This window comes from Dromaius novaehollandiae, chromosome 1 (assembly GCF_036370855.1).
Source record: "Dromaius novaehollandiae isolate bDroNov1 chromosome 1, bDroNov1.hap1, whole genome shotgun sequence".
Taxonomy (NCBI): Eukaryota; Metazoa; Chordata; class Aves; order Casuariiformes; family Dromaiidae; genus Dromaius; species Dromaius novaehollandiae.
This window is the reverse complement of record NC_088098.1, coordinates 28,969,375-28,993,367: the sequence shown is the minus strand read 5'-3', so window position 1 is coordinate 28,993,367 and position 23,993 is coordinate 28,969,375. Positions and strand designations below refer to the sequence as shown.

Genomic DNA, 23,993 nt, shown 5'->3' with positions numbered 1-23,993 from the left:
TTCACTTAAAAAGGTTTGAGAGATTTCCACTGCGCGAGAAAAGCAGCAAATCTCGGATATAATTTTGGAAGGTATTAAAAGATTCCAGTATTTCATTTCTTCTCATGAGGTCAAATGGACTTTAATAGCAGTGCAACATCTGTTGGAAGAGTTACTCTTGGGTAGTTTATATTAATTCTTTATTCTTGATCTAAGGCTGAGTTTCTCAGATTCTTTGACATTGCTGCTGGCCTGTTATTGAACAACCTTTTTTTCATTCCTGTTTTTATGCGATCTGCTTTATTGAGATGCAGGAGGATTCTCTCTACCATTCACTCTGTCCATGAGCTTCAGAATATGGTACAACCTGTCACCCAAAGATGACAGATTGGGAATCCAGTTCATCCAGGACAATCACCAGCAAGCTTGAACACTAACGAGTTCTGCCTTCTCCAGAAAAACAACCCTCTTAAAGATGGTTGGAGACTCAAATGTAATTAATGTGCCTGGAAATCTTTTGGACTGATATTACGGAACAGTATAAACACCTTGTGATATATGCTGGATGCCATGTTTTCCTGAGGAAGCCAAGAGAAACTGAGGGCTCAACCCATCTAAGGACCTAGTATCCTATTTTTTGGCTGGCAAAACTATGAAGAGTGTTAGGATAGGTCAGTCTTTCTGACATATTCTCCTCCCAAGCTGCTCTCTCCACCCGCCACTCTTTGTGTGCATATCATAATTGTAACAAAAAATACAACTAATAAAATAATAATTAGCCATTGTTATGATTAATGAGGCTGCAGCCGCAGGAGAATGCAGCAGGGTGTGGAGTAGGTCTTCTCCTTAAAAATTCTGCCTGATTTCCCACATAAGGGCAGATTTCTTTCAAAATTCAGACCACGCTCAAAGTCCTTTGTACTTCCCTGACTATGATGTTGTAGTTAAAAGCATTCAGATTAAACAAGCGCACTAGTAATAATTATACTACTTGGGCAACATAATTTAAACTGATAATTTAAATGAATTGAAAGTGACACGAGCTGGCTGATGGCCGATGTTTCTGCAGCCTGGGCTCAGAGCACTTGTTCTTATTTTCCCTGTTGTGCTCCTCGCCTCCACCCCACACCCTCCCCACCATCCTGTCTTTACCTCACTGACATAGATCCCCGTGTCTTCCTCATCATCTGTTCTGTAACAGACCGTCAACCCCAGCTTCTCTTGGCTGCTAATGCGGCACAGCTCCACCTCCTACAAGAAAACACACAGGCTCGCATGATGGCTTTTGTCGAGGGTGGAAAAAATTACGTAGCAGAATGGAACACCAAGCCGGCGGCACTCTCTTGCCCAGTCACCGAGAAGAAACAATCTTTCCTCAATATGGTAAAATCTCACTACTGTACACCAAGATGCATCTTGGAAATAGTAAAAGTTTGTTGCTGCTGCCAGGGCTCAAGAGACAGTATTTTGTGTGCATCTTCATGGGGAAAAAATACACTGTGAATTAAGAAGGAAATACCAATATATTGCAGGTTCAAGCTACATAGAAACAGTTCAGCAAGACATACTCTGAGAAATATGGATGTGCATTGATTTTGCTGGGTTTTTTTTTTGCCTTTGGATAATAGAAGCTGACTTACAGTATATTACATAGTCATTTTAGTCCCATCACACCAACTATTGATTTATAGGATAGAGGACAGACTGGCTACACATCAATCAATCCATCACAGAAGTGCCACTCTCTTCTATGAGCAGTCTAAGCCATAAAGCAAAAACACAACCTTCCATTAATAGCATAATTCATTCCGCAGCCAGTTTAGGGCCATAGCTTCAGTGTAGAAGTTGTAAGGTAACAGAAGGATGCTTCAAGGAATCTCCTGCGGAGTTGAACAGCCGTGGCATCTTCCTCAATTTTGAGATGATGCTGAAAACATACTTTTAGTGCCAGCTGTCCCAGCAGTGGCATCTCATGAAAAATGCAAGTTTTAGGGCAGATGGCACAGTGGTAACTACTACATACACCCATCTGAGTTAAGCGTCTTTAGGGTTTCACACAGCAATCATTCACAAATATGCAAAGCTGAACTTGGTTTGAGCACTGTGAAACAAATAATTGTAGTAAGTCCTGATGAATGCAGTAACAGAGAGCATTAGCTTGTTTGCAAATGTGAAAATTCAGCATGTGTTTAAAAGGAGTCTGCAAGTGACATTTGGAGCTTGACTGCTTCTGTGTCTTGTGGACATGCAAGAAAAGAAGAAAAGAGGCACGAGAATCATTCACAACTTACTTTACAGGCTGCAACTCAGGAACTGGACTTGTGGGACAGTGACAGAAGACTTGCGTGTGCCACAGGTACAGCCCTTTACTCAGACCCACGCTTCAGTTCCCAGTCTGTGATACAGAGCTTGTTCCTCCCTATCCCCCAGAGAGGTTGTACAGATCAAATCCACAAATGGCCACAGGGTATGCAGCAGCGGGACTCACTACTGACACCAATGGAGTTGTGGGGACCAGTTGTCAAAATACCACAACTTACTGAAAAAACCTGCATTTCACATACACCTTTTCACCAATGAGCCCAGTACCATTTTCATTTCAGTTCAACACATTTCATATAGTGCACTATTATGGCTGGTTCCCCTGCTCTCTCACCAACATACAAATCTACATGGGTTTAATACTTGCATAAACTGTATAAACTTATCCCTGGACTTAGGACATTCCATGTTTTAATAAAACACTAAAAAAGTGTAAAAAAATATCATCAAACCTGTAATATTATTTAGTTTTTCTTAAATATGACAGGAACTTTAAACAGCTAATTGTGTGGTAAGGAGTTGAATTAGTTACCAGTACACGTGTTATATATCAGGTTTCAAAGAAGAAACCTGGAACCATATTTTATTAAGAAAGAGAATTACGGTGACCTGATTTTGGCGTTGGGAGTGAAAGTATGTATACCGGAGGGAGGCCTATTCAAAACCCGTAATAATTGATGCCTCCAGAGGGGAAGAACACTTGACTAGAACTGTAATATCAGGAAGGAATTACAGTAACAAAACGGCTTCAATTACAGCAACAAGGTATACTTTTAAGGAATAAAGAAGCTTGCGGTCCCTTGGAGGCCTATAAGGAAGCCTAAATACACCATAAAGGACTGAGACTGGGACCTTTAAATCAAGGCAAATGAGGAGCTGTGCACAAGCTGAAAACCATTGACTTTCATTGTCCTGCCAGCAGAGCCTCAGATCTCCCCACGCTGAGGCTGGACACGGACCCCAAGGACTGATCTGAACATAATTTCTTCGGTCAGGAATGACCTTGAAGTTCTTGCGGATGATTTGTCTCAAAATGTTTGTTACTGTAAAGCTGTATGAATGTTTCAGGCTGTGAATGACCTGAATCCTCTTGGAGTGCGCTGTTTCAATGAGCAGAGCAATTTAACCATTTAGGGCATGAAAGAGTGAAGGAAAATCAAAAAGATGCTAGAGGCTCCATCCTGGGAGTCCGAGAGGTTTGCCAAAACCCTTGTAGGGAAGTGGCTGGTGTATATTCAGAGACAAATGTCCACTGACTACGATGCACCTGTGCATACCGCTGGAGTTGCATGGCTTTCCTTTCTCTCAGTAACAGAGCTGAGGTCTGTACTCAGGAGTCTTGGGAGTACTGCTCATTTCCTAAATAACTGCATGGGGAGTAGGCTGATGACACTGTGTGTGTGGCTGTGGCCATTTATAAGCTGGAGATACCTGCAACTGAGACACTGGTACTTAGTGTTAAAAGAGACTTGCCCAATAAACATTTCATGTTTTTCAGCTTAGACTCAACTAATATCTCAGTTTTGGGGAGAAGATGAATAATATCGCTTGGCTTGTACGGAAGTCATTTGAGATAATTGGCTTTTTTACTTACCACTTGTCTGCACTACTAACCTCATGGCATCTTCTTTTTCTACAACAAACATGACATATTCTGGTAGTAGTAAAAAGATCATGGCTAACATAATGTCTCTTGAAAAGTGAAAAATATTTTGCATGAAATTTTAAAACATATCTCAGATCAAAAGTCCACAAGCTCTATCTTTCGCTGATGGTTGATAAGCATATCTTAAACAACTAACTTCAACAGAGCAACAGTGATCTGAGATACCAGAGAACCTGGTCCATCATGATAAGAGGCATTTGACATTGCATTCAGTAACAGATGCTTTTTGGTGTTTTCTTCCCTACTGGTCTTTAACAGAAGAAACAATAAATTCGGCAGCAGTGGTGAATTTGTAAGGATGTGATTTCCTTCTCTTAAATTCCCTTTGATACATACACTTATGCACACATACATACACACACATCTATAGTCGCTTTCTCTTATTCCAAGTTTTGGGTTTTCTGCATGTGCATGTGGGGACTGAACTTACTGTCTTCAAAAGTCAGTATTTTAAGAATCTGTGAGAAACAATATTTGGGGATTTATGAAGTGTGCTGACAGACAGATGGTGAAAGGAGAGGGACTGAGAAGAGAGCTCAGGAGATGACAGCCTCCCCCTCTTTTGGGCACTCTGGGGGCAGCCACCTCTCAACATGAACAGTATTCTGCTGCCAAGTGACAGAAATCAATGCCAAATCGTTAAATCTTTGACTTGCTTCTTCTTTTCTGTATGTGCTCAGAGCAATAATTCAGTGCACTGCTATACTGAAGACAATACTTCAAAGTATTTTGCCATATATGATTTTTTTTAAAAACACATAGGGAAATCAGCATAAGGACTAGCCCGTCTTGAAAGACGAGGACACAGATTTCCAAGGTAGCCCACTTCTTCAGACATGGAAAAGATGGCAAAGAGGTGGAGGTCATGCTCATGAAGGGCTGAAAACTAGTTAAACTGGTTATCCTCTGAAGTGATGGAGCAGTGGTTGTAGCCTCTGGCTCCTGGTTAAAGGCCATCACTCGCTTCAGTGATGGAAAACCAGTTTACAGGCTGTCAGCCTCAGGAGACAGAAGATGAAACAAGAAGCTGTCACCTCTTTGAGGAAGGAAAGCTAGGTTAATACTGTCATTTCTTTCAAGTGGTAGAGAAGTAGATTACAAATGTCACCAACTCGGCTGTTGGCTTTCTAGAATTGACGAAATGAGGTTAAGGGCTATTAAAGGGGACCTTGTAAAAGTTTGCATCACTTGGCGGTTTTAGTGGGTCTTTCTACTAAAAGCCAGATTACAAAGGGTAAAGCTGTTAGTCTGCTAGAAAACAGACCATGAACCCTTCAGTAACTGTCCTTGAACAGTCTTTTGGTGGCAGAAAAATCTCTGAATACTACACACTGTGCCTCCGTAACTGGAAAACAGATTGCCACCTAAGAAGGAAGCTGGTAAAGAAGAATCTCGCCTGACCCAAAAGATGTTGGTACAAGGTTTTCATCTGATGACACCTTGCTGGGATAATCACATGAATGAAAGCTTGCTTTCCTCCATTTTCCCTTGGCAAATAAGGCAAACAAAAATGTAGAGCCCAGTACAACTTGGTTGCAATACACAGTCAACTCCTGTCATTCTCACTGGCCCAGCTGCACCTCCCCTTCATAGGATAGGAGCCGACAGCAGTCCATAGAGGGGCTTCTGGCTCTCAGAGGTGGCTGGCTGGCTCTGAAGCTCCGGATAAACTTGAGACATGGTGTGGGCCTTGCCCAAGAGCTGCCAGGGAATGAGCAGATTTGGGGAATCCCTGGCTCTCTCTGCGTGTACAGGACACCAGGCAGTTTATGTTAATCTCAGAGATTTGTACATTCCAGCATGTAAACCTAAACTGTATTAATGGTAACAGCTATAAGGGGCGACTTGGTTAGAGAGAGAAAGGTTAGTTTATCTGATATCTACCGAAACTGGAAGCTGGAAAAAAAATAGGAGGATAATGTTATTTTTGTTGAATTTGACCTCCTATGTTCACAGTAAGAGCAAAGACACTGATGCACTTCTACTGAATTATTTCCACAGAACTGTAACTCTTGGGCTGCTTTAGTGCAAGCCAGGTTTAAGGAAAATAACACTGCCCCAACTCTAAACGTTTTTGTGTCCAGCTGCTGGACACTCTAATATTGTTTTCTGTTTTGTTTTAAGTTCCTTTTCATTTCTATACACTCTATTTACTGGATGTGAAATGCATTTACTGCATTTACTGTATAACTAATGAAAGTATTTCAATCAATTAGTTGACATTATTCTACAGTATGACAAGTGGAAACTCTGCATTTGGCTGCCTCATATGATGTCCTAGGAGTGGAAGTCTCCTGAGACTATGCTGACAAGAAAACCTGCAGATCTCCTTTACAATTCCTTTGTGTAGGAAAGCACAAAGACACATTTTCAGAATGCATTAGTTAAGAAACTTAAAAAGAAAAGAAAAAAGTTACCATAGCAAATGACAGAGGAAGAACTTGCTGATAGAACTAACTGGTTGCAAGATTGAGAAATTTTCCGGTAAATCACTGTGTTCATTTTAGATGACTGGGAATATGTTTTGAGATTTTTCCTCTGACAGTGTTCTATATTGAGGAGGAGAACTTTCCCTACCTCCCCAAATTCATGATCATTTTGAAAAACATTTAATTAAATCTTGCCCTTAAGATTTTTTTCCACAGGTTTCCAGAAAACTTTCTGTCTCTAAGTCAAATTAAAGCTTTGACCCATCAGAAATTTTCCAACCATTAGCATTGCCTGATGCAAGTTCAAAAATAACTAAAATGCTAAATATAGCAGTGAATATCAACAAAGTTGTACAATTTAATTACAAGTCTTAGAAACATAAATTTGGAATCTATTCCTTGTTCAACTGTAACTGCTTTGTGTGGTCACATCACATAACATTTTGTGACCTGTTTTCCCCATGTATAAAAAACAGATAATAATGCAAACACCACAAGAGTGGCATGACAAATGAATAAATGACTATGGAGTGCTTGAAAGGCACTGTTGAAGTAAGTACTCTATGCCCTTATGGTATTCCCTTGCTGTCTTTATAGCAATTGTTGCACACAAGTAAAAGGACCAAGAAAGACTATCAAAATTGTAATAGCTATTGTGTTCTCTGCACCTGTACAGTATATCAGAATAATGGGTCCCATGAACTCTGGTAACACCATTAGAGGAGGCAGTATAGAATCAAAATACAACATAATATTTGCTCTGAAATGGATGGCACACAATCATTTCAGCTAACACTTGTGTCCTCATTACAAAGAAAATAATCTCACTGACTACATATAGTAAGATTAAAATACCAGGTTAATTTTGTTCAGTGCTACTTTTCCATATAAATGTGTTATTTTAAAACCTATGATTTTACTTCAGGCTTTGTATTTTTGCAACGTGGTAAGATGGAGGATCCCAAACACACTCGGTTTAGAACACACTCGACTAGTTCATCTCTTAGCATTGACCAACATCCACCTTAACCCATTTAAGTCCATCACCTTTAGAGGAAAAGAACGTCAACTTTTCATGTAAGTTATACACCAGTATAGCCCAGCCTGTAAAACCAAAATGCCGTGCTCCCTCCACTCTCTCCTTTGAACGATTTTTCTGAATGGGAAAAATGAAAGGAAAGGGCAACCTCTGATATTTACAAGTATGCAATCTCCAGATTTTAAATTAGGAGCCAACTCAGCAGTACTTTCAGAGCTTTTAGAAAAAGAAGTCACCACGGGCTAGGGGAGAAGGGTTCCTACTTCACTGGAAGAAAGAAAAAAAGCTGCCAGTCTGAAGAAGCCCCTGTGTGGTGACACAAATGAGGCAATTCAGATATACTTTACCTTCACCCAAAAAGGTATGAAAAGGCTATATACAGGCTCAAATCTCTACGATGGCTGACAAATTCCAATGAAAAATTCTGCAAAAATATAAAGATTTCTGAGGCAAAAGAAATCAGAGGGAGACTATGTGGAGGTTTCTTTGCATACAGCTATTTTTCTACAGCATGGAATGATTACTGGATCAAAATGAGATTATAAACCGTTACCAGTTGCTACTACTTGAACATCAGGAAAAAATATAGAAAACACAAAAAAGAAAATGTTATTTTCATAGCCACCCAGAACAATTCAGTTATCATCAGTTAGTGAATTACTGCCCATGAATAAATTGCAGTAAGCAATGTGCACATATTCTGAAACAACTCCAGGTGTGAAGTGAAACACCTTTATTTTCTACACCTTTATGGATCATCACAGGCAGAGCTCCAAATGGTTTACACAATTTACCTCACAGCTGGGATGACCTAAGAGTTAGCAAATGCTAAAATACCAGGGTTCAGCTGACAGATTTTATGATTATGTCCTTGTTCTCCTCAGTTCTTTCACAAGTACTTGTAAAGTACAGGTTAATTTATATAGGTTAATTGTTTTGAGTTGTAACCTCAATTGTAATTTCAGAAGAAATTGAGGTTTATTGAATGCAATGAATAGGCCCAATATCTGGTGATTCAAGGTGAAGGAATGTAATTGTTGCAATAAATTTTTAAGAAAAAGAAAAAAACAGTATAATAAAGCAAAATAAATAAAAAGTAGTTATTTTTATCTTTGATTTTCCTTTTTACCTGCAGTAATACCTGTGAAGCTATTTTAATATCCATCTCGCTAATGGCATAATTGACAGAATGATTAAATGACCGAATGAAACAGAAAAAAGCCAAGAAGAGAGTGCTTACAGAACAGCTTAATGAAGAACTAACTGAGAAAGTGCATTAAGGTCTCACTTATTTTAATATACTGCTTACACTTTAAAAAAACCCTCAACCCTTCACTCATCTGACTTAGTGTCACTCTTCTGAGGCATCAAATAAAAGTGTAGAAGGGACTAGATGGACTACACTCATCTTAAAATTAAGGTTCATCCTTTAGTATCTTTCTGAATCAGCATCTATTTGGGTGAGATCAACTTCTAATTTATATGTGTAGCTGAGTTTTGGCTGCTCTTCAAATTTTCAGTCACAGTTACTATAACAAGGTTGTCCTAACAAAGTCAGCTTCCTGCTAGTGTTTTCAAGAAAATGTGGGAATCAAGCAAAACTCTCCCTCAGCCTCGTAATTTGGTTTAGTAACCCCATCTCTGCTGCTCCCGCCTCATCATCAGGAATGCCGTTAGCGCCCAGGTCCTTGCTGGGCAGAGTGCTAAAGAGCAGAGCGTCCTGGCAGCTTCCCACTCGTCACATTCTCATCCGTCTTGTCTTTCCCCACATGACTGGGTGCATATACCTTTTCCAGACTGCCAAATCACCAGTCATTTGGGTTGCTACTTTCTATAATATTTCATCTTCACAATCCCTCACACCATTCCCAAGTAATTCTGCTCGTAAAACCAAAATAAGACAAACAGAACCAGAGCTACCCCACCGCTCTTCTTACAGGAGCGGCGGACAGTCCAATCTAATGAAGTCTTAGGAGGGTGAAGAGCTAATGGTGGAGCTCCTGAAAGGAAGAATTCATCTCAAAGTCAGAAGTGATGACAATGGGATTACATGTTACACAAAAGCATATGTTGCAAATGAGCGTGGGTGTAAAGCAGAGGAAAGAGTAGCCTGGGTTTAAAGCAAAACGCATCAGCAGTAGAGTAAATGGTGTTCTTTAGACTTCCTTTTACAAACCCATTTATTTCACTTCTGAATTTTCTTCATGCAGCAGGAGATATGACTGTCATGTACAAATGATCAGGCACATATAAAAGGTAAGACTACATATTTAAAACAGAAGCTTGACATTTCAAACAAGTATCACATTTCACCTTTTCCAAACCATGTTTCCACTCTCTCTGTGAAACAGAGCCTTTGTTTATCAGCAGTGTCTGTAACAATGGCCAGAAGTAATTTGATGAAATTCAAAACAGACATGTGTAAGTCTTAGCATCAGTAGAAATCATCTCAACAGTCTATTTTGAATGTGATGCATCTTTGTTTTTATGGGCTATGTATCCTTGTGCAGATGAAGAAACTCTGCGGTGCCTTCAATGAACATTTTAAAAAGTCATTTCATTTTAAGGTACATATGTTTTACTCAGGTTTGGGGGGTGTTAGCTATTTAATTGGTTACTTGTGTGCATATGTGGAGAGGAGGGAGTGTGTGTATGTTTATATATATGTATCTTGCAGGTGTGTGTATGCACATATGTAAGTAGGTGCCAGGTAGGCACCTTGTAGCATAGTTCCCCTAGGCAATCATCAAACAATCCACTTAAGAGCATGATTGCACAAACTCTTAAAAATATGGAGAGATAGGGAACATACCTATAGTGAGAAAGAAAAAGTGTTAGATGACCCCATAATTTACAGGACCAGAGCATCTACAGGACCAGGTGACATATACAGCCATCTCTGGATTCTACTTTTTAGTGATAAACCACATAGAAGACTGATTATTTATTCATAACTGCAATAACAGAAGTGGCAAAAGGAAACAGGAATTTTCAGTTTGCTGGAAAAGCTCATCTGTTCTCGGCTAGATCAGTCAAACAAAAAACCCTTCCCTAACATCACTTCCATGAAAACTGTGTGTTTAGGGTGGACTACTGTAAAGAAAGAGCTCAGAGGAGAGATTATACAGAGGAAATGCCTATGACTGCAGCTTTCTTAGTGTACCAATAAAAAAAGATCAGAAATGCGTGGGATTCCAGAGTGAAGGCAAGTTATGCAGCAGGCAAACAAAGGTTTCATAGATCTAAGAACTATCATAATGCCATCAAGACTTAGGTTCTCTTGTTAAAAGAATTTTCCAGGAAATATGTTAATGTCTGTGTAGGACTTGTAGCAAAAGTATTCGGTGTGAAGCGTTGTGTAATGAAACTGCCCTCCACTTCGCAGGTCGCTGCAACGTTCTATTGCATTCTTTCCCCAAAGAATAAACTTATATTTAAATGTTTTTAGTGAATTTAATATACTGGCCCCTTCCCCGGGGGAAAAAAAAGAAAACTTCAGTCAGAAAAGCAGAGCTCTGAACTCAAGTACCTTCACATGGAAAGTAATGAGCATCGCAGGATTTTAGCAGTTTGTATTTCAGTTTTAGAACCCATTCTGCTAAATTCCTATAGAGAACCGGTCAAGTTTAAGATTTCACTTTTAAAGCTACTAACATTCATTCTTCAGTTGTGAAAATAACATAATGAAATAGGTATTCTTTTTCCTCTCTAAGACTCCCAGCATGCTCTGTCATGCAGATTTTACACAGACAGGCACATCCACAATGTACTTGGAGGTTATTTGGATGGAAATAGAAAAGCTATGGAGCAAGACAGAGCTAGCCTAGATGTAAACAAGCTGGAACTGCTGGCAGCTGTGCTGTTACAAATAAAATTGCATTCCCCACTGACTTCTCACTTATCAATTTTGACAGAAGACTGTCCTGACTCCTCACAAACAGCATTGAAAAGGACAAATCACATTGGGTGTCAGATTTGCCAGAATGGATTTGGTTGGTAGCTTACCACAAAGAAACAGAGGGTTATCTCCATTCCACATGGTGGGGAAAAACAAAGCTCTGTCCAAGGGGTGGGGGCTCTACCTTATAGGATAAAGTCTCATTTAATCCTCATTTTTAAAGTCTGGTTTAGACTTGAGAATCTCTGGTGCAAGATTCATTTACATCAAAGCAGAAAGGAAAAATATCAGCAAGCATTTCTCAAATGCATCATTCAAAAGCAAATACAATAGAATGAGAAATACTTAAAAATAAAACCACTTTCCTGCTGATGCCTGCTACTTTTAGAGCCACATGCTGCTTTGTGTCCAGATAAAGAATGCTCTGGGACAGCAGGATACTGAAGAAAATGACACAGGTGTTTAAAAAAAAAAAAAAAGTAATAGCAGGAAAAACAGAACTAGTATGCTGGCATCCAGACACCGATTAATAAAACATCATCTTGCAATTCTGGGAGCAGAATTTGGCCCTGTAGCTGATGAACCTTTTGATAATAAATAAGTGTCATTTGATACGGGACTTCATGCTCTCCCTGCAGCTCTGGAGGGTTAATCTTTGGTGTGTACTCTGTTTTAACGCAGGAAAAACAAGCAGTGGAGTAACTTAAGGAACGGCAGACCTGCCAGCGCAGACTCAGCACAGCCTGCTGTCTGATGAACCCTAATAGTCTGATGTCCACAAGCAGGAGGAGGAATCCACCCAAGCATCAGCTAAGATGCCCAACGTCGGAGGGACGGGGGTGGATAACAGTCGCTGAGCAGATGGGGTAATGGGCTGGGCTGGGTGAACTACGGAGCTGGAGTACGAATGTGAGAGCTGCTTTTGTGAACCTTTGATCATTGCACTATGCACAAATTTAGCGTTGCAGTGGGAGGAAGGGTCTAAGCATATGGAGATGAGATAAACACAACTTTCAATTCTGTGAGCCTCGCAGGCTTAGTGTGGCCTTTCTAACTTGCTTTTAAAGTATATTCTAAGCCTTGAGCTTAAAGACACATGGAGGACTTTACAGGGAGCGTGTCTCAAAAGGAAGTCAAAGAGAAAAAAAAAATCTTTACAGATTACAGACTTCTTGGCTGAAAAGGCTCAACAGCTGTCAGTATATCCTTTAGCGAGTCACAAACATCCACTCAAACTTGAGTTTCCCCCCTCAGCTAACATGAGTGATACCAATTTTTCAAATCCTTGTTAGAAGGAAAAATCCAAAAATAACCCTTATGGGAAGCATTCAACATAAAGTACCCTAAACTCACTAATAAAAATCAAAAAAATGCTCCTGTTATTGGGATGATCCCATTTACTGGGAAGTAGAATGTCCTCAGCATATTTATAATTTCAAACATATCTTTCCATCACCAAGACAGCTTATTTTAACCTCTTCCCTAAAATGTTGCCTCTTTACCTATTCTCATTCCATCACTTCCATGGTCTTACTTCTCTCCCTAACTCTTCTGCCTTCCCACTCATTCTCTTTGTTTCTGTTATTTTCCCACGGTAAAGTATCAATGCCGACTTATTAGAAATATTTTATTATGTATATATCTTTCATCTGTTAGGTATGTATGTTTTCACCTGCTTGAGTCCCAACACCCCTTTTTTGTATGTTCTGCACTTGAGAAGATCATGCCTTCTTGATTTCTGAGCAGAGAGATTCACAACAAACTGCTTATATACAACATTTCTCAGCAGTCAGCTTTTGTCCTCACTTTCAGTCAATGTATATGTGAAGTTGAAAGGATATGAGAAAAGTTTAAAGTATAATTAACAAGCTGAAGACATGCAGCTACGGGTTTCCTTTTCACTAGTCTTAATTCTACATTTGCACTTTCTTCTCATTGAACAAAATGGGTGAGAGTAGTACAAGATGAGACAGAAACTGTCTCATGGTAAATTGAGATAAGCAGACTGGAATAGTAACTATTTTGCTGTGGAGTGTGCATGAATATACCAAATTTTGTCACACTGGCTCACAGCCTCTGTATCGCAAAGCAGTCCTCTGTTTCTGGACAAAGCTGATTTTCAAATGGGCCTTGAAACAATTTTGACAAAAATAAAAGAAACAGATTTATTACTACATGTATTTGCAGAAGAAACTTCTGATTTTTTATTAAAGCTCCTATCCTGCCCTCCATACTGAAATTCTTTGGCTCTCAACATTGAAAATGAGAGATGTAGCTAAGGAATCACTGGTCTGGACCATGCAAGCTGCAAAAAAACCAAACTCAAATTTTACCAGCCAAAATTTTCATTTGAGGTCTTTCTAGAATTTGGTCTCCACTCTGTCTCCTAATGAAAATAGTTTTGACATAAAATGTTACAATGGAGCTTCTTTTGGTTGCCAGACAGGAATACAGCACTCTGCATCTGGCTAGAAGTCTATGAACTAATTTGAGGGCTGGAGAACATGTCCTGTGAGGAGAGGCTGGGAGAACTGAGTTGGTTTAGCCTTTAGAAGTGCAAGGCCTTCTTAAGATGAAGATCTCATTGCTGCCTTCAACTATCTAGTGGTAGGATCCAGAGAAGACAGAGCCAGACTCTTTTTGCACAGCAACAGATGCAAGGGACAACGGATACAAGCTGCAACTCAGGATATTCTGATCGGATATAAGGAAATGCTTTTTACCATGAGGGTAGGCAAAACACTGGAAGGGGTTGCCCAGAGAGGTTGTGGACTCTTCACCTTTAGAGGTATTCAAATCTCAAATGGACAGTCCTGAGCAAGGGGCTTGGAATAGGTGGCCTCCACAGGTACCTTCTCACGTAAGTACTCCATAATTCACTGGCCTCTTGGCTACACATCAGCTGTTTATTTGTCCCCTCCAGGACAGGATCTCTCTGCAATTTCTGGACTTGGCTTAAATGGTGATATTTAAGAGCAACTTGAAAAATTTAGTGGTGATGTTTCCAGAAAGGAATGGGACAACACAAGACATCAGTGCTGAAATCTTCGCACCAACTTCTTTTTCATTTCTGTTTGCCATTCAGTGCCTTGGAGACTAAAGTCTGGAAGGGATCCAAAGCATGCAAAAGCTCTTTGATTCATGGATGGACCTCCTCAGGAGAAGACCCCAGTGTTTGGAATTTTCCTTACAGTAATGGTGTAAAAGCATTTGAATCTGATAAGCATCAAGGGGTAGAGAAAAACCTCTTGAAAATAAGGATTATGATAAGATCAAAAACTTCAAGCCCTGGGCGGATAGCTCATCCCCTTCCAAGAAACACATATGCAGCAGCTGTTTCTAAACCTGATTCCCAAGTCTCCTAAGTTTATTAAAGAGCCCCTTTATAGCTCAGAGCTCTTGCTAAACTGCAGCAGGTGCCTTTTCCTAGCCAATGAACTTCAGATACACAAAGTCCAGAGGTTTATGAGGTTGCCACAGCTCCAGTTCAAATCAACTAAGAATTAACTTGGTATAATTAGCTTTCACTTTTTATGATCAGTTTCACTTACAGCAGGTAAAGTCATACTTTATTTTTGTTGTATTTCAAAATGTTACTGCCCAGCACTTTCCTCTGTAAACATCATTATTACTACTGCCTGCCTGCTCTGGGCCTGAAACGTGTCAGAAGATTTATCTGCCTCATCAGCACTTTCTAAACACCCAGGCAGCCAATCGAAATGGGGAGGCATAACAGATGTGCCAACATCTGCTCCAGCAAACATTTTATCTGGACAGTAGAACATGTAGCTGTAGATTCAAATTCCTAACCAGTTACAACTCCACACATTTGGGAAGCCTTGATCTACAACTGTGCGAAGGCTATTTTGGAATATTTATTAAAATCAGGTTGAAAACATAATTTTTCAACTTTAGACAGCTGTGAGAAATATACTTTCCTGTACTTCAGTTTATGCCTTTCAGACACAGCAAATGCAAATACAATGAAAATGATAAATTTAAAGCTGAACTCATAAGATGAGAAAAATCTTAGAAAGCACTAAGCTAAAATCCTACCTCATCCATGTTCTTATTTACTCTGAGATACATACATATTAAAATACGAATAGCTAAAATATGCAAATTATAATCACATACATGTGCCTATAAAATCAAGCCCATGAAGTGATCGGCACTGATTTTTAAAGCACATTTTTATCTCCCTGGCACCAAAGCGAGGTCTATGGGCACCATATCCATGCTGAGTTTCAGCTGTTCAAACTTCTGTCACACATGGAACTGTCCCCCACCCCCAAACAGATACTAGCATAGATGGATGAAATCATGAGATGAAATACAAAGCAAACTGATCATCTGCTTTTCTGATGCACAATACAGTTTCACCTGTACTCCTGCTCACCAAACCATGCCCTCCAGGAACGACTATAACATTCTCTTTGAAGAGCTGCCTCATTAAATAAAAAAGCAAACTTCCAGAGAAAAGACCTCCTCTGCTTTTTTGATTTCTCCTCTGAAGGCCCAGCATGCATAATACTGAAACTCTGTTTAAAGTCCATTTTCTTGTAAAAGGTTCCCATCTTGCTAGGGGGACTTGGTCCTTTCTCCTTCTGCTCTTGAAGTCCCCAATACACTAAGCTTTAAAACACTGACATTATAATAAGCTGTTTTACACGGCTTCGGTTATTTTTAAAAGAATAAGTGAAAGTAACTATTTTCTCGCATCTTAGATCTGTGTAGCTGGATTCCATGACTCTAAGACATACCACATGAACTTTCAAGCAGCAGGCATATGAAAAATGGCATTAATAAAAGCCTTAGAAACATGTTTAGAATAGTTTCACTGTAAAGCATACATGGAGGTGGGGTATAATGGTATAAAAAACTGCCTAAACAAAACACTTCTCCAGAACAGAAGATTTATAATCCACAGATTACCATAAATACGAAAATATTGCAAGCACCTTGCTCCTCCTTTGCTGAGTGAAAAACACACACCATCTGTTGTAATGCTGCCCAACAACAAAGTGCTGCTGAACTAAGCCCACTTTTCTTCATTTTCTTGGGAAAACATAAGCTCTGACGACACAGAAGAATTTTTATTAGCTTTCAGGTGAAGTGAGAAGTAACCTTGTGTTCGTTTTATGAAATCACGAAACAAAATGAATATCACTGACTTGATATATTTTCCTCCTGGTTTAAAACACAATAAATGGAAATAACTTTGATAAATTTCCCCATGTCAGTTTTGTGTCTTTTTCTCCCCACTCTCTCATGATGCTCTGCAGTTGGGGGCACAACTCAAGTCAGTAAATTGGGATATTCATCACCTATGGGAGGGGAGATGACAGCAACTTCATCTGCATTGAAAGTCAGAATTTTGTGATGGGTTGTACTCATACATTCAAAATTAACAAACAAGTATGGCAGAAACTAACCTGACAACCTCTTCCACCTAAATGATCAAGGAAGAAGGATGATTCAATGGCTAAGAAAAAACGAGCATTACAAGTAAAGACTTCTGGGTTTTACTGCCAGTTTTGTCACTGACTGACTTGGCAAGTCACTCAATATGACTGTCCTTAGTTCACCTGCTTATGAGTAATATTACTGTAACAACTCAGAATGTAGTACTACTGAAGTACCTCAGTGGAGTGAAGTTTAATTAACTTGTACTTGAAAAGTGACTTTGTGATTCTAAAAAAACAGGTGATAAAGTAAAAGGATTGCTCTTTTACTACCATTATTTTGCTCATTTGCAGTACCCAGAGCTAGGCAGGAATTACATATTTATTACTCTCTGTAAATTATAGTGACTTAAACCTCCAGGGGGTTTTAGATAAAAATACCAGTGAAATACACTGTCTTCTACTGTGGTGGGCCAAATGCATGCTAAAAGAGTCTTATTTTAATTATTACACAGTGTTATCCAAAGAATTACACGAGAAACTATGCCTTTGCCACTTCTCCATTTTTAACTGTCGTCTTTCCATTTTTATAGTCCGTATTAACTGTCAGACAGATCACAGGCTAGGTATTACCAGATCACGACTCCTTTTGAATTAAAAGGAAAAAATCTTGGCGTGTGTTTTAAAAAGTCCTGAATGGTGTAGCACTTTCACAGGTCCAACTAAAACAACTCTAGTAATCTATTTACTAGTCAAAAAGACTGCCTCAAAAGCTTTTCAATTAGTATCTTTAAAACGTAGTCCATCTTTTTCTCTACACTTGTATGACCCAACTCGTAGGAATGGCAAAAAAAACAACCAGAAAGACTCTCCTAAGCAACCAAGACCACAGACACACACACATACCTGTTCACTTATGTCATTATAATTCTTAACAGCAGGCATTACCTTATATTAAGAATTACCATGAAATATCTGAATAACCATCTCAGTAAAATGGATGTAAACTGTGGAGTTTCCACTATTGAGCACTAATTTCCAGGCAGTTATGAACCGCTGGTCAGAAAATAAATGTAGGATAGTAAAGCCAGGTTCTCTAAGCCCTCTCTGACTGGTCTGTCAGATCAATACCTCCTTCCTCCATTGCACTGGCAGCGCCATGCAGATAAGGCACATGGTGAGCACTATCTGCTTTTCCATTAAAAATCTACACCACATTTACCAGCAAGTATTTTCATATTCCCCTTACCACACCAATCAGGTCTAATTACAACGGAAAAATGCAACCTTGCTCATGATTTTGGCTCCTCTAGGCTGCAACACCTATGTCTCTATTAGGATTCTGCCTGTATAACATCACATTTCTTAAAGCATTTTCTTTTAAATTATATCTGGTGGTCGCTGAATTTGAAATCTGCCTTTTATTTGCTAAAGGCTCTTTTTTTGATTCATCCCAAGTCATAAGAGGTTTAGGAAGAAAGAATCCAATCCCAGTAGGAAATACAGAAGAAAAAAGCACAATCCAATAGTCAGTCACAAAGGTATTATAGTGGCTCTGTTCATTCACATCACTGGCATTTTATCTGAATATGCCTGGAACTTGTCTTATATGATCTCTGCCAAAATAGGTTTCTCTCTCTCTGTCTCTCTCTCTCTCTCTCCATCCTTATATTACTAGATATAAAACATGACTTAATAGCTGTAACTAGAAATTCCATGCTGCATGTTGGGAATCGATGGAAAACTCTCATCTCAGAAATGTTTTCCATTTTGTTGGTTACACACCCAGCTTATGGGCAAGCTTCTTTCTACAGAAACATCTGTCACGGAACAAAACAAAAGAACCTGGTTGCAGTTATCAGAACCACTGGCAGTGTGCGCACAGAAGCTGTTTTCATAAAGATTGTTTATTCAGGTGTTAGCAATTGTAGCAGGGGCTCCACCTGCATTGCCACAAGTGCCCATAATGCTCTCAAAGGGGTGTTTGCAGGCTATCACAGCTCTGAAGGGAGCTGTTACAGACTATCAGCTCAGTAATCCTCATGTTAAAAAGGCCCTAAATATGTACTTACAAGATAGACAGATCTGTATGGTTTATCGGTTAAATAATCCATGTGTTGAAAAGGCCTTAAATATGAATTCATAAGCCAGGCAGATCTCTCTTGGACTATTACAGCAGTGCTGGGCCTTTCAGAAAGTCACTGGAGTCCACACTTTAGCAGGGACTATCTAAACTCACGTGAGTACCTCAATCCGCAAGTGCTTCTGCATTCAAGTAACTTTATCCAGATTGACAGATTTGCTTGGGTTGCTAATGTGAATAAAATTACTCCTTTTTTGGTTCTGAAGAGGAAAAAATACCAATAAAACCGATAAACTTCAAAACTGTTATGACACAGAAATAGGAAATTCAAATTTGAGGCTGACATACCAACCTTCCTTCATCATGATGGAACGACTGTTACTGGAATCCCAAACCAATGCCTCCCCGCTAACCAAAGCATTTGCTGCAATACTCAGATATGGTAAGAAAAGGGTGACAAAAGGGTGAAATTCTTCCCTAGGGGAGTTTTACAGGTTCAGTGAGAAGAGGTCTACACAAAATCTTATTTCTGTCCAATTCCCCAAGTTTTCTAGCTTTCCTCTCTTCAAGACGCATTTTTAGTCATTTGAGAAAGCAACCAACAGCATCTAATCCAGAAATGCTCAGGTCAATAGGAAGCCTTATTAATTTCAGTGGCTTTAGATCAGGCCAGTGGTATACTTAAAGGACTAATCTACATGTACAGTTAACAGATTTATGAGTGCAAATACTTATCAACACATTTAAATGAACGGCTGTGCATAAATTAGCACTTTCATTCAATGCACGCGCGCACACACACACACACACACACACACACACACACACACATTTATTTCCTTATTATGATTGAAAATCTGTCCCTTGGGACTGCGAAGTAGAACATGGACTTAATACTGTTCATTTTTGACCTTAGGTGTTAACCAGCACTCAGAGCACTATGGGTTGTTCTGGTTAGGAGGAGCTACTGATGATGAAATCAAGCATCTTGCATCTGATCCTCCTGATTTCCATAAGTCCTGTTTCCCTAAACATAGGAGGAATTGAAACAGCAGGTGTGCGGTTGGTTTTGTGACATGTACTAGCTTTTTGGGCAAAAGACACTCAATGGTTTCTAATACCTTAACTGAAGAGCATCAGGAGTACCCTGTAACTTCATATGGGCTCAACTCAACCCTTAGCAACTTCTTCCAGGTTCTCAGACAGTTACTGCCACAAACTGTCAGCGCTAGCATTTTTATCTATTAAAACAGGAGTCGTCAGACACAGGCAGGCTGACATAAGGGGTGTCATACTGCCATTCTCACTCTGAAAATGCTAATTCTGGCACGGTGGACCACTGATGTGGTTTCTCCGTCTCTTGCAAGCTATGTCATCATATTGAAGCGAGCACTTGTGCCTTTACCTAACAAAGAGAATGATCACAGTTGGAAAGACTTTTAGACAATTGTGCCAGTCCTCTTCATGCACATGAAGAACTGTCATGAATTAACAACCAACCTCCCTCCAAAAAAGCCCTCAATTACGAGAGCAAACTTCAGCCTACTCTTCCTAATATATCCAACAGTAACAGTCATCTGACCCACTGCTACAGCACCTCAGTGATGGCTACTTTTGCTATTTGTAGGAGGCATTCACCTAGAAATAGGAATCTTTTCCTATCTTAGGTTTACAAGATTTTAACTGCTGTTAATTCCCCTGAGATACTAGGTTTCAAACCACAAACCAATCACTTCCTGTTTTCCCTTTGCTCAAAAGCTACTCAGTGCATAGATGTTATTAAAGTTTCTGCCCTTGGATAAGGACTTGTTGACTAAAACTCACTACCTGCTTGTGCCTGCTTTTAACATTTTGTTTTCATCTGGCCCTCTTATTAAACTGGAATATCCTCAGACTGAATATGTAGGACCTAACATTAGTGATATTTTCTTTTGTCCAGCTTTGTCTTTACAACATTCTTTGTTTTTATGACATCCACTACTTAACTGACTTTGTTCCCTTAATTTCTGCATTATTGCCAATGTTGCAAACTAAGGATATGATGTTTCTCTCTCCTGAATAGTAGATTAAGAAATGTATTTAAAATGCACAAGTTCATTAACTTGCTTACTCCTATCTAGCACCAGTATCGTCTTCTCTTCTTACAAGGAAAGATTCGCACTGTGCAGCAAATTTCAGAGCTACATTTAGCACAGATTTACTGGGGGCTGTTTTAGTTCTTTCCCCCCATCAGCACCAAACAGCGTGATGCACACTCACACATCACATGATGTAATTCCAGCAGCACAACGGCCACCTACAGCCAGATATGGGTTGGGTTTGTCCCTGAGTATCTTTGGCTGTCTTTCAGTGATTTTGACTGCAAGTCCAACTGAGCAGTTACAAATTGGTCAATTCCTACTTTATCTTAAAAGCCCTCATGGGCACCTGGCTATGCCAGAAACACAAATCTTTTGGTCTCTTTCCGCCAACACTCACTGATGCTGGCTCTGACCTCTCAATATATACCAACAAATCTGATTCCTTTTAGGATACGTCTTGCAGCAGCAGTGCTAGGATACTGAAGCTGGCTACCAGCAATCCCTCCAAAGGCATTTGTCTAAAGTATGGTGTTTAATGGAGCCTAATGAGCCTCCCAGCGAGTTTATCTTTCCAAGACAATTGGCTTGTCCTTGAGTTAATTGAGCCGTGACAATCTGAGCACAACCCACTGGATTTTTCTAGCTTACAAATGGAGAGGAAGACTCTTGTGTCTAATCCTACCAAATCCAGTGGCAAGCTCAAGTCCATTTCCCTAAGGCTGGCTATCACATGTGAGTATCAGGTCTCCTTCTTATGGCAGTAACTCAGCTACTTAAACTCCAGCATATTTCTGTAAGCAAGATCCAAGTTGATGACGGCTTTCCAGGACATCCCCTTTCTTGGAAAAAACTCTTGTCTACAGCATGCCAGTTGCTAGTCATCTCATTTCTTCTGCTACTACAAACTTGAAAAGTCCCAGCTGGACTTCCTAATTTGGCTGGGTATTTTGCAGTTGCTGTCTCAGAAATGATGTATTCTTCACCTACAAATCACCTTTAACTATTTCTGGGAAATTTCCAGCTGTTTCTCTTTTTCTGCTGACTATCTTGTTTCTATTTCTTTTGAAATCTCTAAGTTTTCCTTTAAATCCGTTTAAAAATTCATTTGTCATGGAGACTGGCGAGCCCCCTACTTGTATCCTTTCAGCACAATGGGAATGCCAACCTGCAGTTTGGAAACTGGACCACACTCCTGACACCAGACAGTTCTTTTGACGTACGCGATTAGGCAATGTTCAGACCAGAAAGTCGTTACAAAGAAGAAAACAATGATAAGATCTGGAAGCATTGATACAATCCTGCTTCTTCAGAAACTGCAGTAAAAATAATAATAATAATTGCTGTTTCCAAAAATGCAGAAAATTAAATGGTATAAGACAGAGAAGGGTCATAGTTTTACACTTCTTTCATCCAGCATACAATCCACAGCTTTTCCCCACAGGGCTGCACTAGCAGAGCTTCTGCAGCATCTGTTATTGCTGCTTTCTCTCTTAGATGGTGGATAGACAATACCGATTTTAAAAGTTTTGTCTTGACCATTTATTTCTTTCTTCTCTGATGCTGCAGGGCACCACTCCCTCAATTTTGACAATACAACAGCTTGTAGAGTCATGCTGGAAATTAGATCAGGCAGCTGGGCTAGGTTAAATACAACTCTTAAAAACTAAAAAAAGAAAAAAAAAGACTGGGTCAATTCCTGTATCTGGTTCACAAACACTAATGTTGGTATATCGAGGGGCCACAAAACATCAGAGCTAGGGTGGGATCGAGTAGCTGCAGGACAGTACACCTTATGCCAACACTGTTGTAGGGACTTTGACAGCATCGAACCACAACCTCTGTTCTCCCAAGTGCCCTGCTGCATCTCCTGCGGATCCACACCAGCAGCTAGTAAATCCCTTTTCACTCTGTGTCGTGAGAGACACTGTTTTGGAGGGAGATCTATGTCTCTGGGGACAATGCTCTCGATTGTTTCAGCTACATGGTTACAGCAAGCAAGCTTAATAACTTACAAGGATCTTAAATGATAGGCAATAGTTCCAACTAATGAGTAACCTAAACTATAATATTACCACACAGGCCTACATTTTGGGGATGTATTTCACGTTTAGAGCTTTTTTATTTAAAGGCTCCAAGATGCTACTTTTCTCCTTTCAAACACTCATATTTAGGAGAACACATCCTTCTCCTCAAAGGAAGCTAGACAGTTCCTTTCCTATTTAAGTTTCACATGAAACATGCTTTATTTCATGCTTTAACTCTCAGTGAGTTTGCCTTGGGCAACTGAATCACAGCTGACAGCAAATTAATGACTGCAATGGTGTGATTAGTAGCGATTACAGGCAACGGAGAACCTGCCTGAGCATTTACCACTGTCATAATACTTATGCCACCTATTATTAGGCATTAATAATGGTCATAAAGAGGACATGATTCCACTATTGTAGGCTCTATATAAATTTGATGTCTGTTAGTATTTTAATATCTCACTAATATTCTGATTAAATAGTACAAAATTATTTTTATTCAACAACTACATTTTTTTAGATTTCTTCTTTCCGGATGAATACATTACTAATTTACTTAAATATTACTAGAAAAACAGTTCCTGTTACATGCAGAACAGAAGCACTGTAAACAAACATACTTGACAGAGAAGTTAAAAACTGTAATAGGCATGTGGAGTCAAAATGGAACCTAAGCTCTGAGACTCTTCTGCTATTATGTATCACACCAAAACCCATCTGGGAAGAAATAATGATTTCACTAATCCCTAGAAATGATTTTTTGAAGAGTTCAAACAAAAGTTTGCTTGTTCTGATTGAGATTCACTAAGTAGACTTTATTTGATTTTTCCACTTCCTGAGGGAAGAACTTCAGGTTCCCCAGGCTGCCAGAAGAAAAGAACAATGGGCTGAACTTGCAATAGAGCATCACATCTGCTAAAGACGAGATAAAAGTGAACACGCTGTGTATTTGCCAAAGTTTTCCCATTTGTTTCATTTCCAAATGTCAAGCAGTTATGTGAAACCTTTTAAAAGGTTTCTTTACATACTGTTAAGGTAGAACAAACAGGAGGATAAAACATTTT

The 23,993-nt window shown here is 39.5% G+C and overlaps 1 protein-coding gene across 3 annotated transcripts in view; it reads right to left on the bottom strand.

The window, feature by feature from the left end:
- PDZRN4 (PDZ domain containing ring finger 4) overlaps nt 1-23,993 on the bottom strand; it is a 251,951-nt gene that overhangs the window by 16,593 nt on the left and 211,365 nt on the right. For 2 of the 3 annotated variants that reach the window (XM_026117762.2, XM_064507903.1), the window contains one exon: nt 1,132-1,230. The exons of the other annotated variant lie outside the window; for it this stretch is intronic. In XM_026117762.2, coding sequence (XP_025973547.2) covers nt 1,132-1,230 — 99 coding nt within the window. The remainder of the gene's footprint in view (nt 1-1,131; nt 1,231-23,993) is intronic. 3 annotated transcript variants of the gene reach the window in all.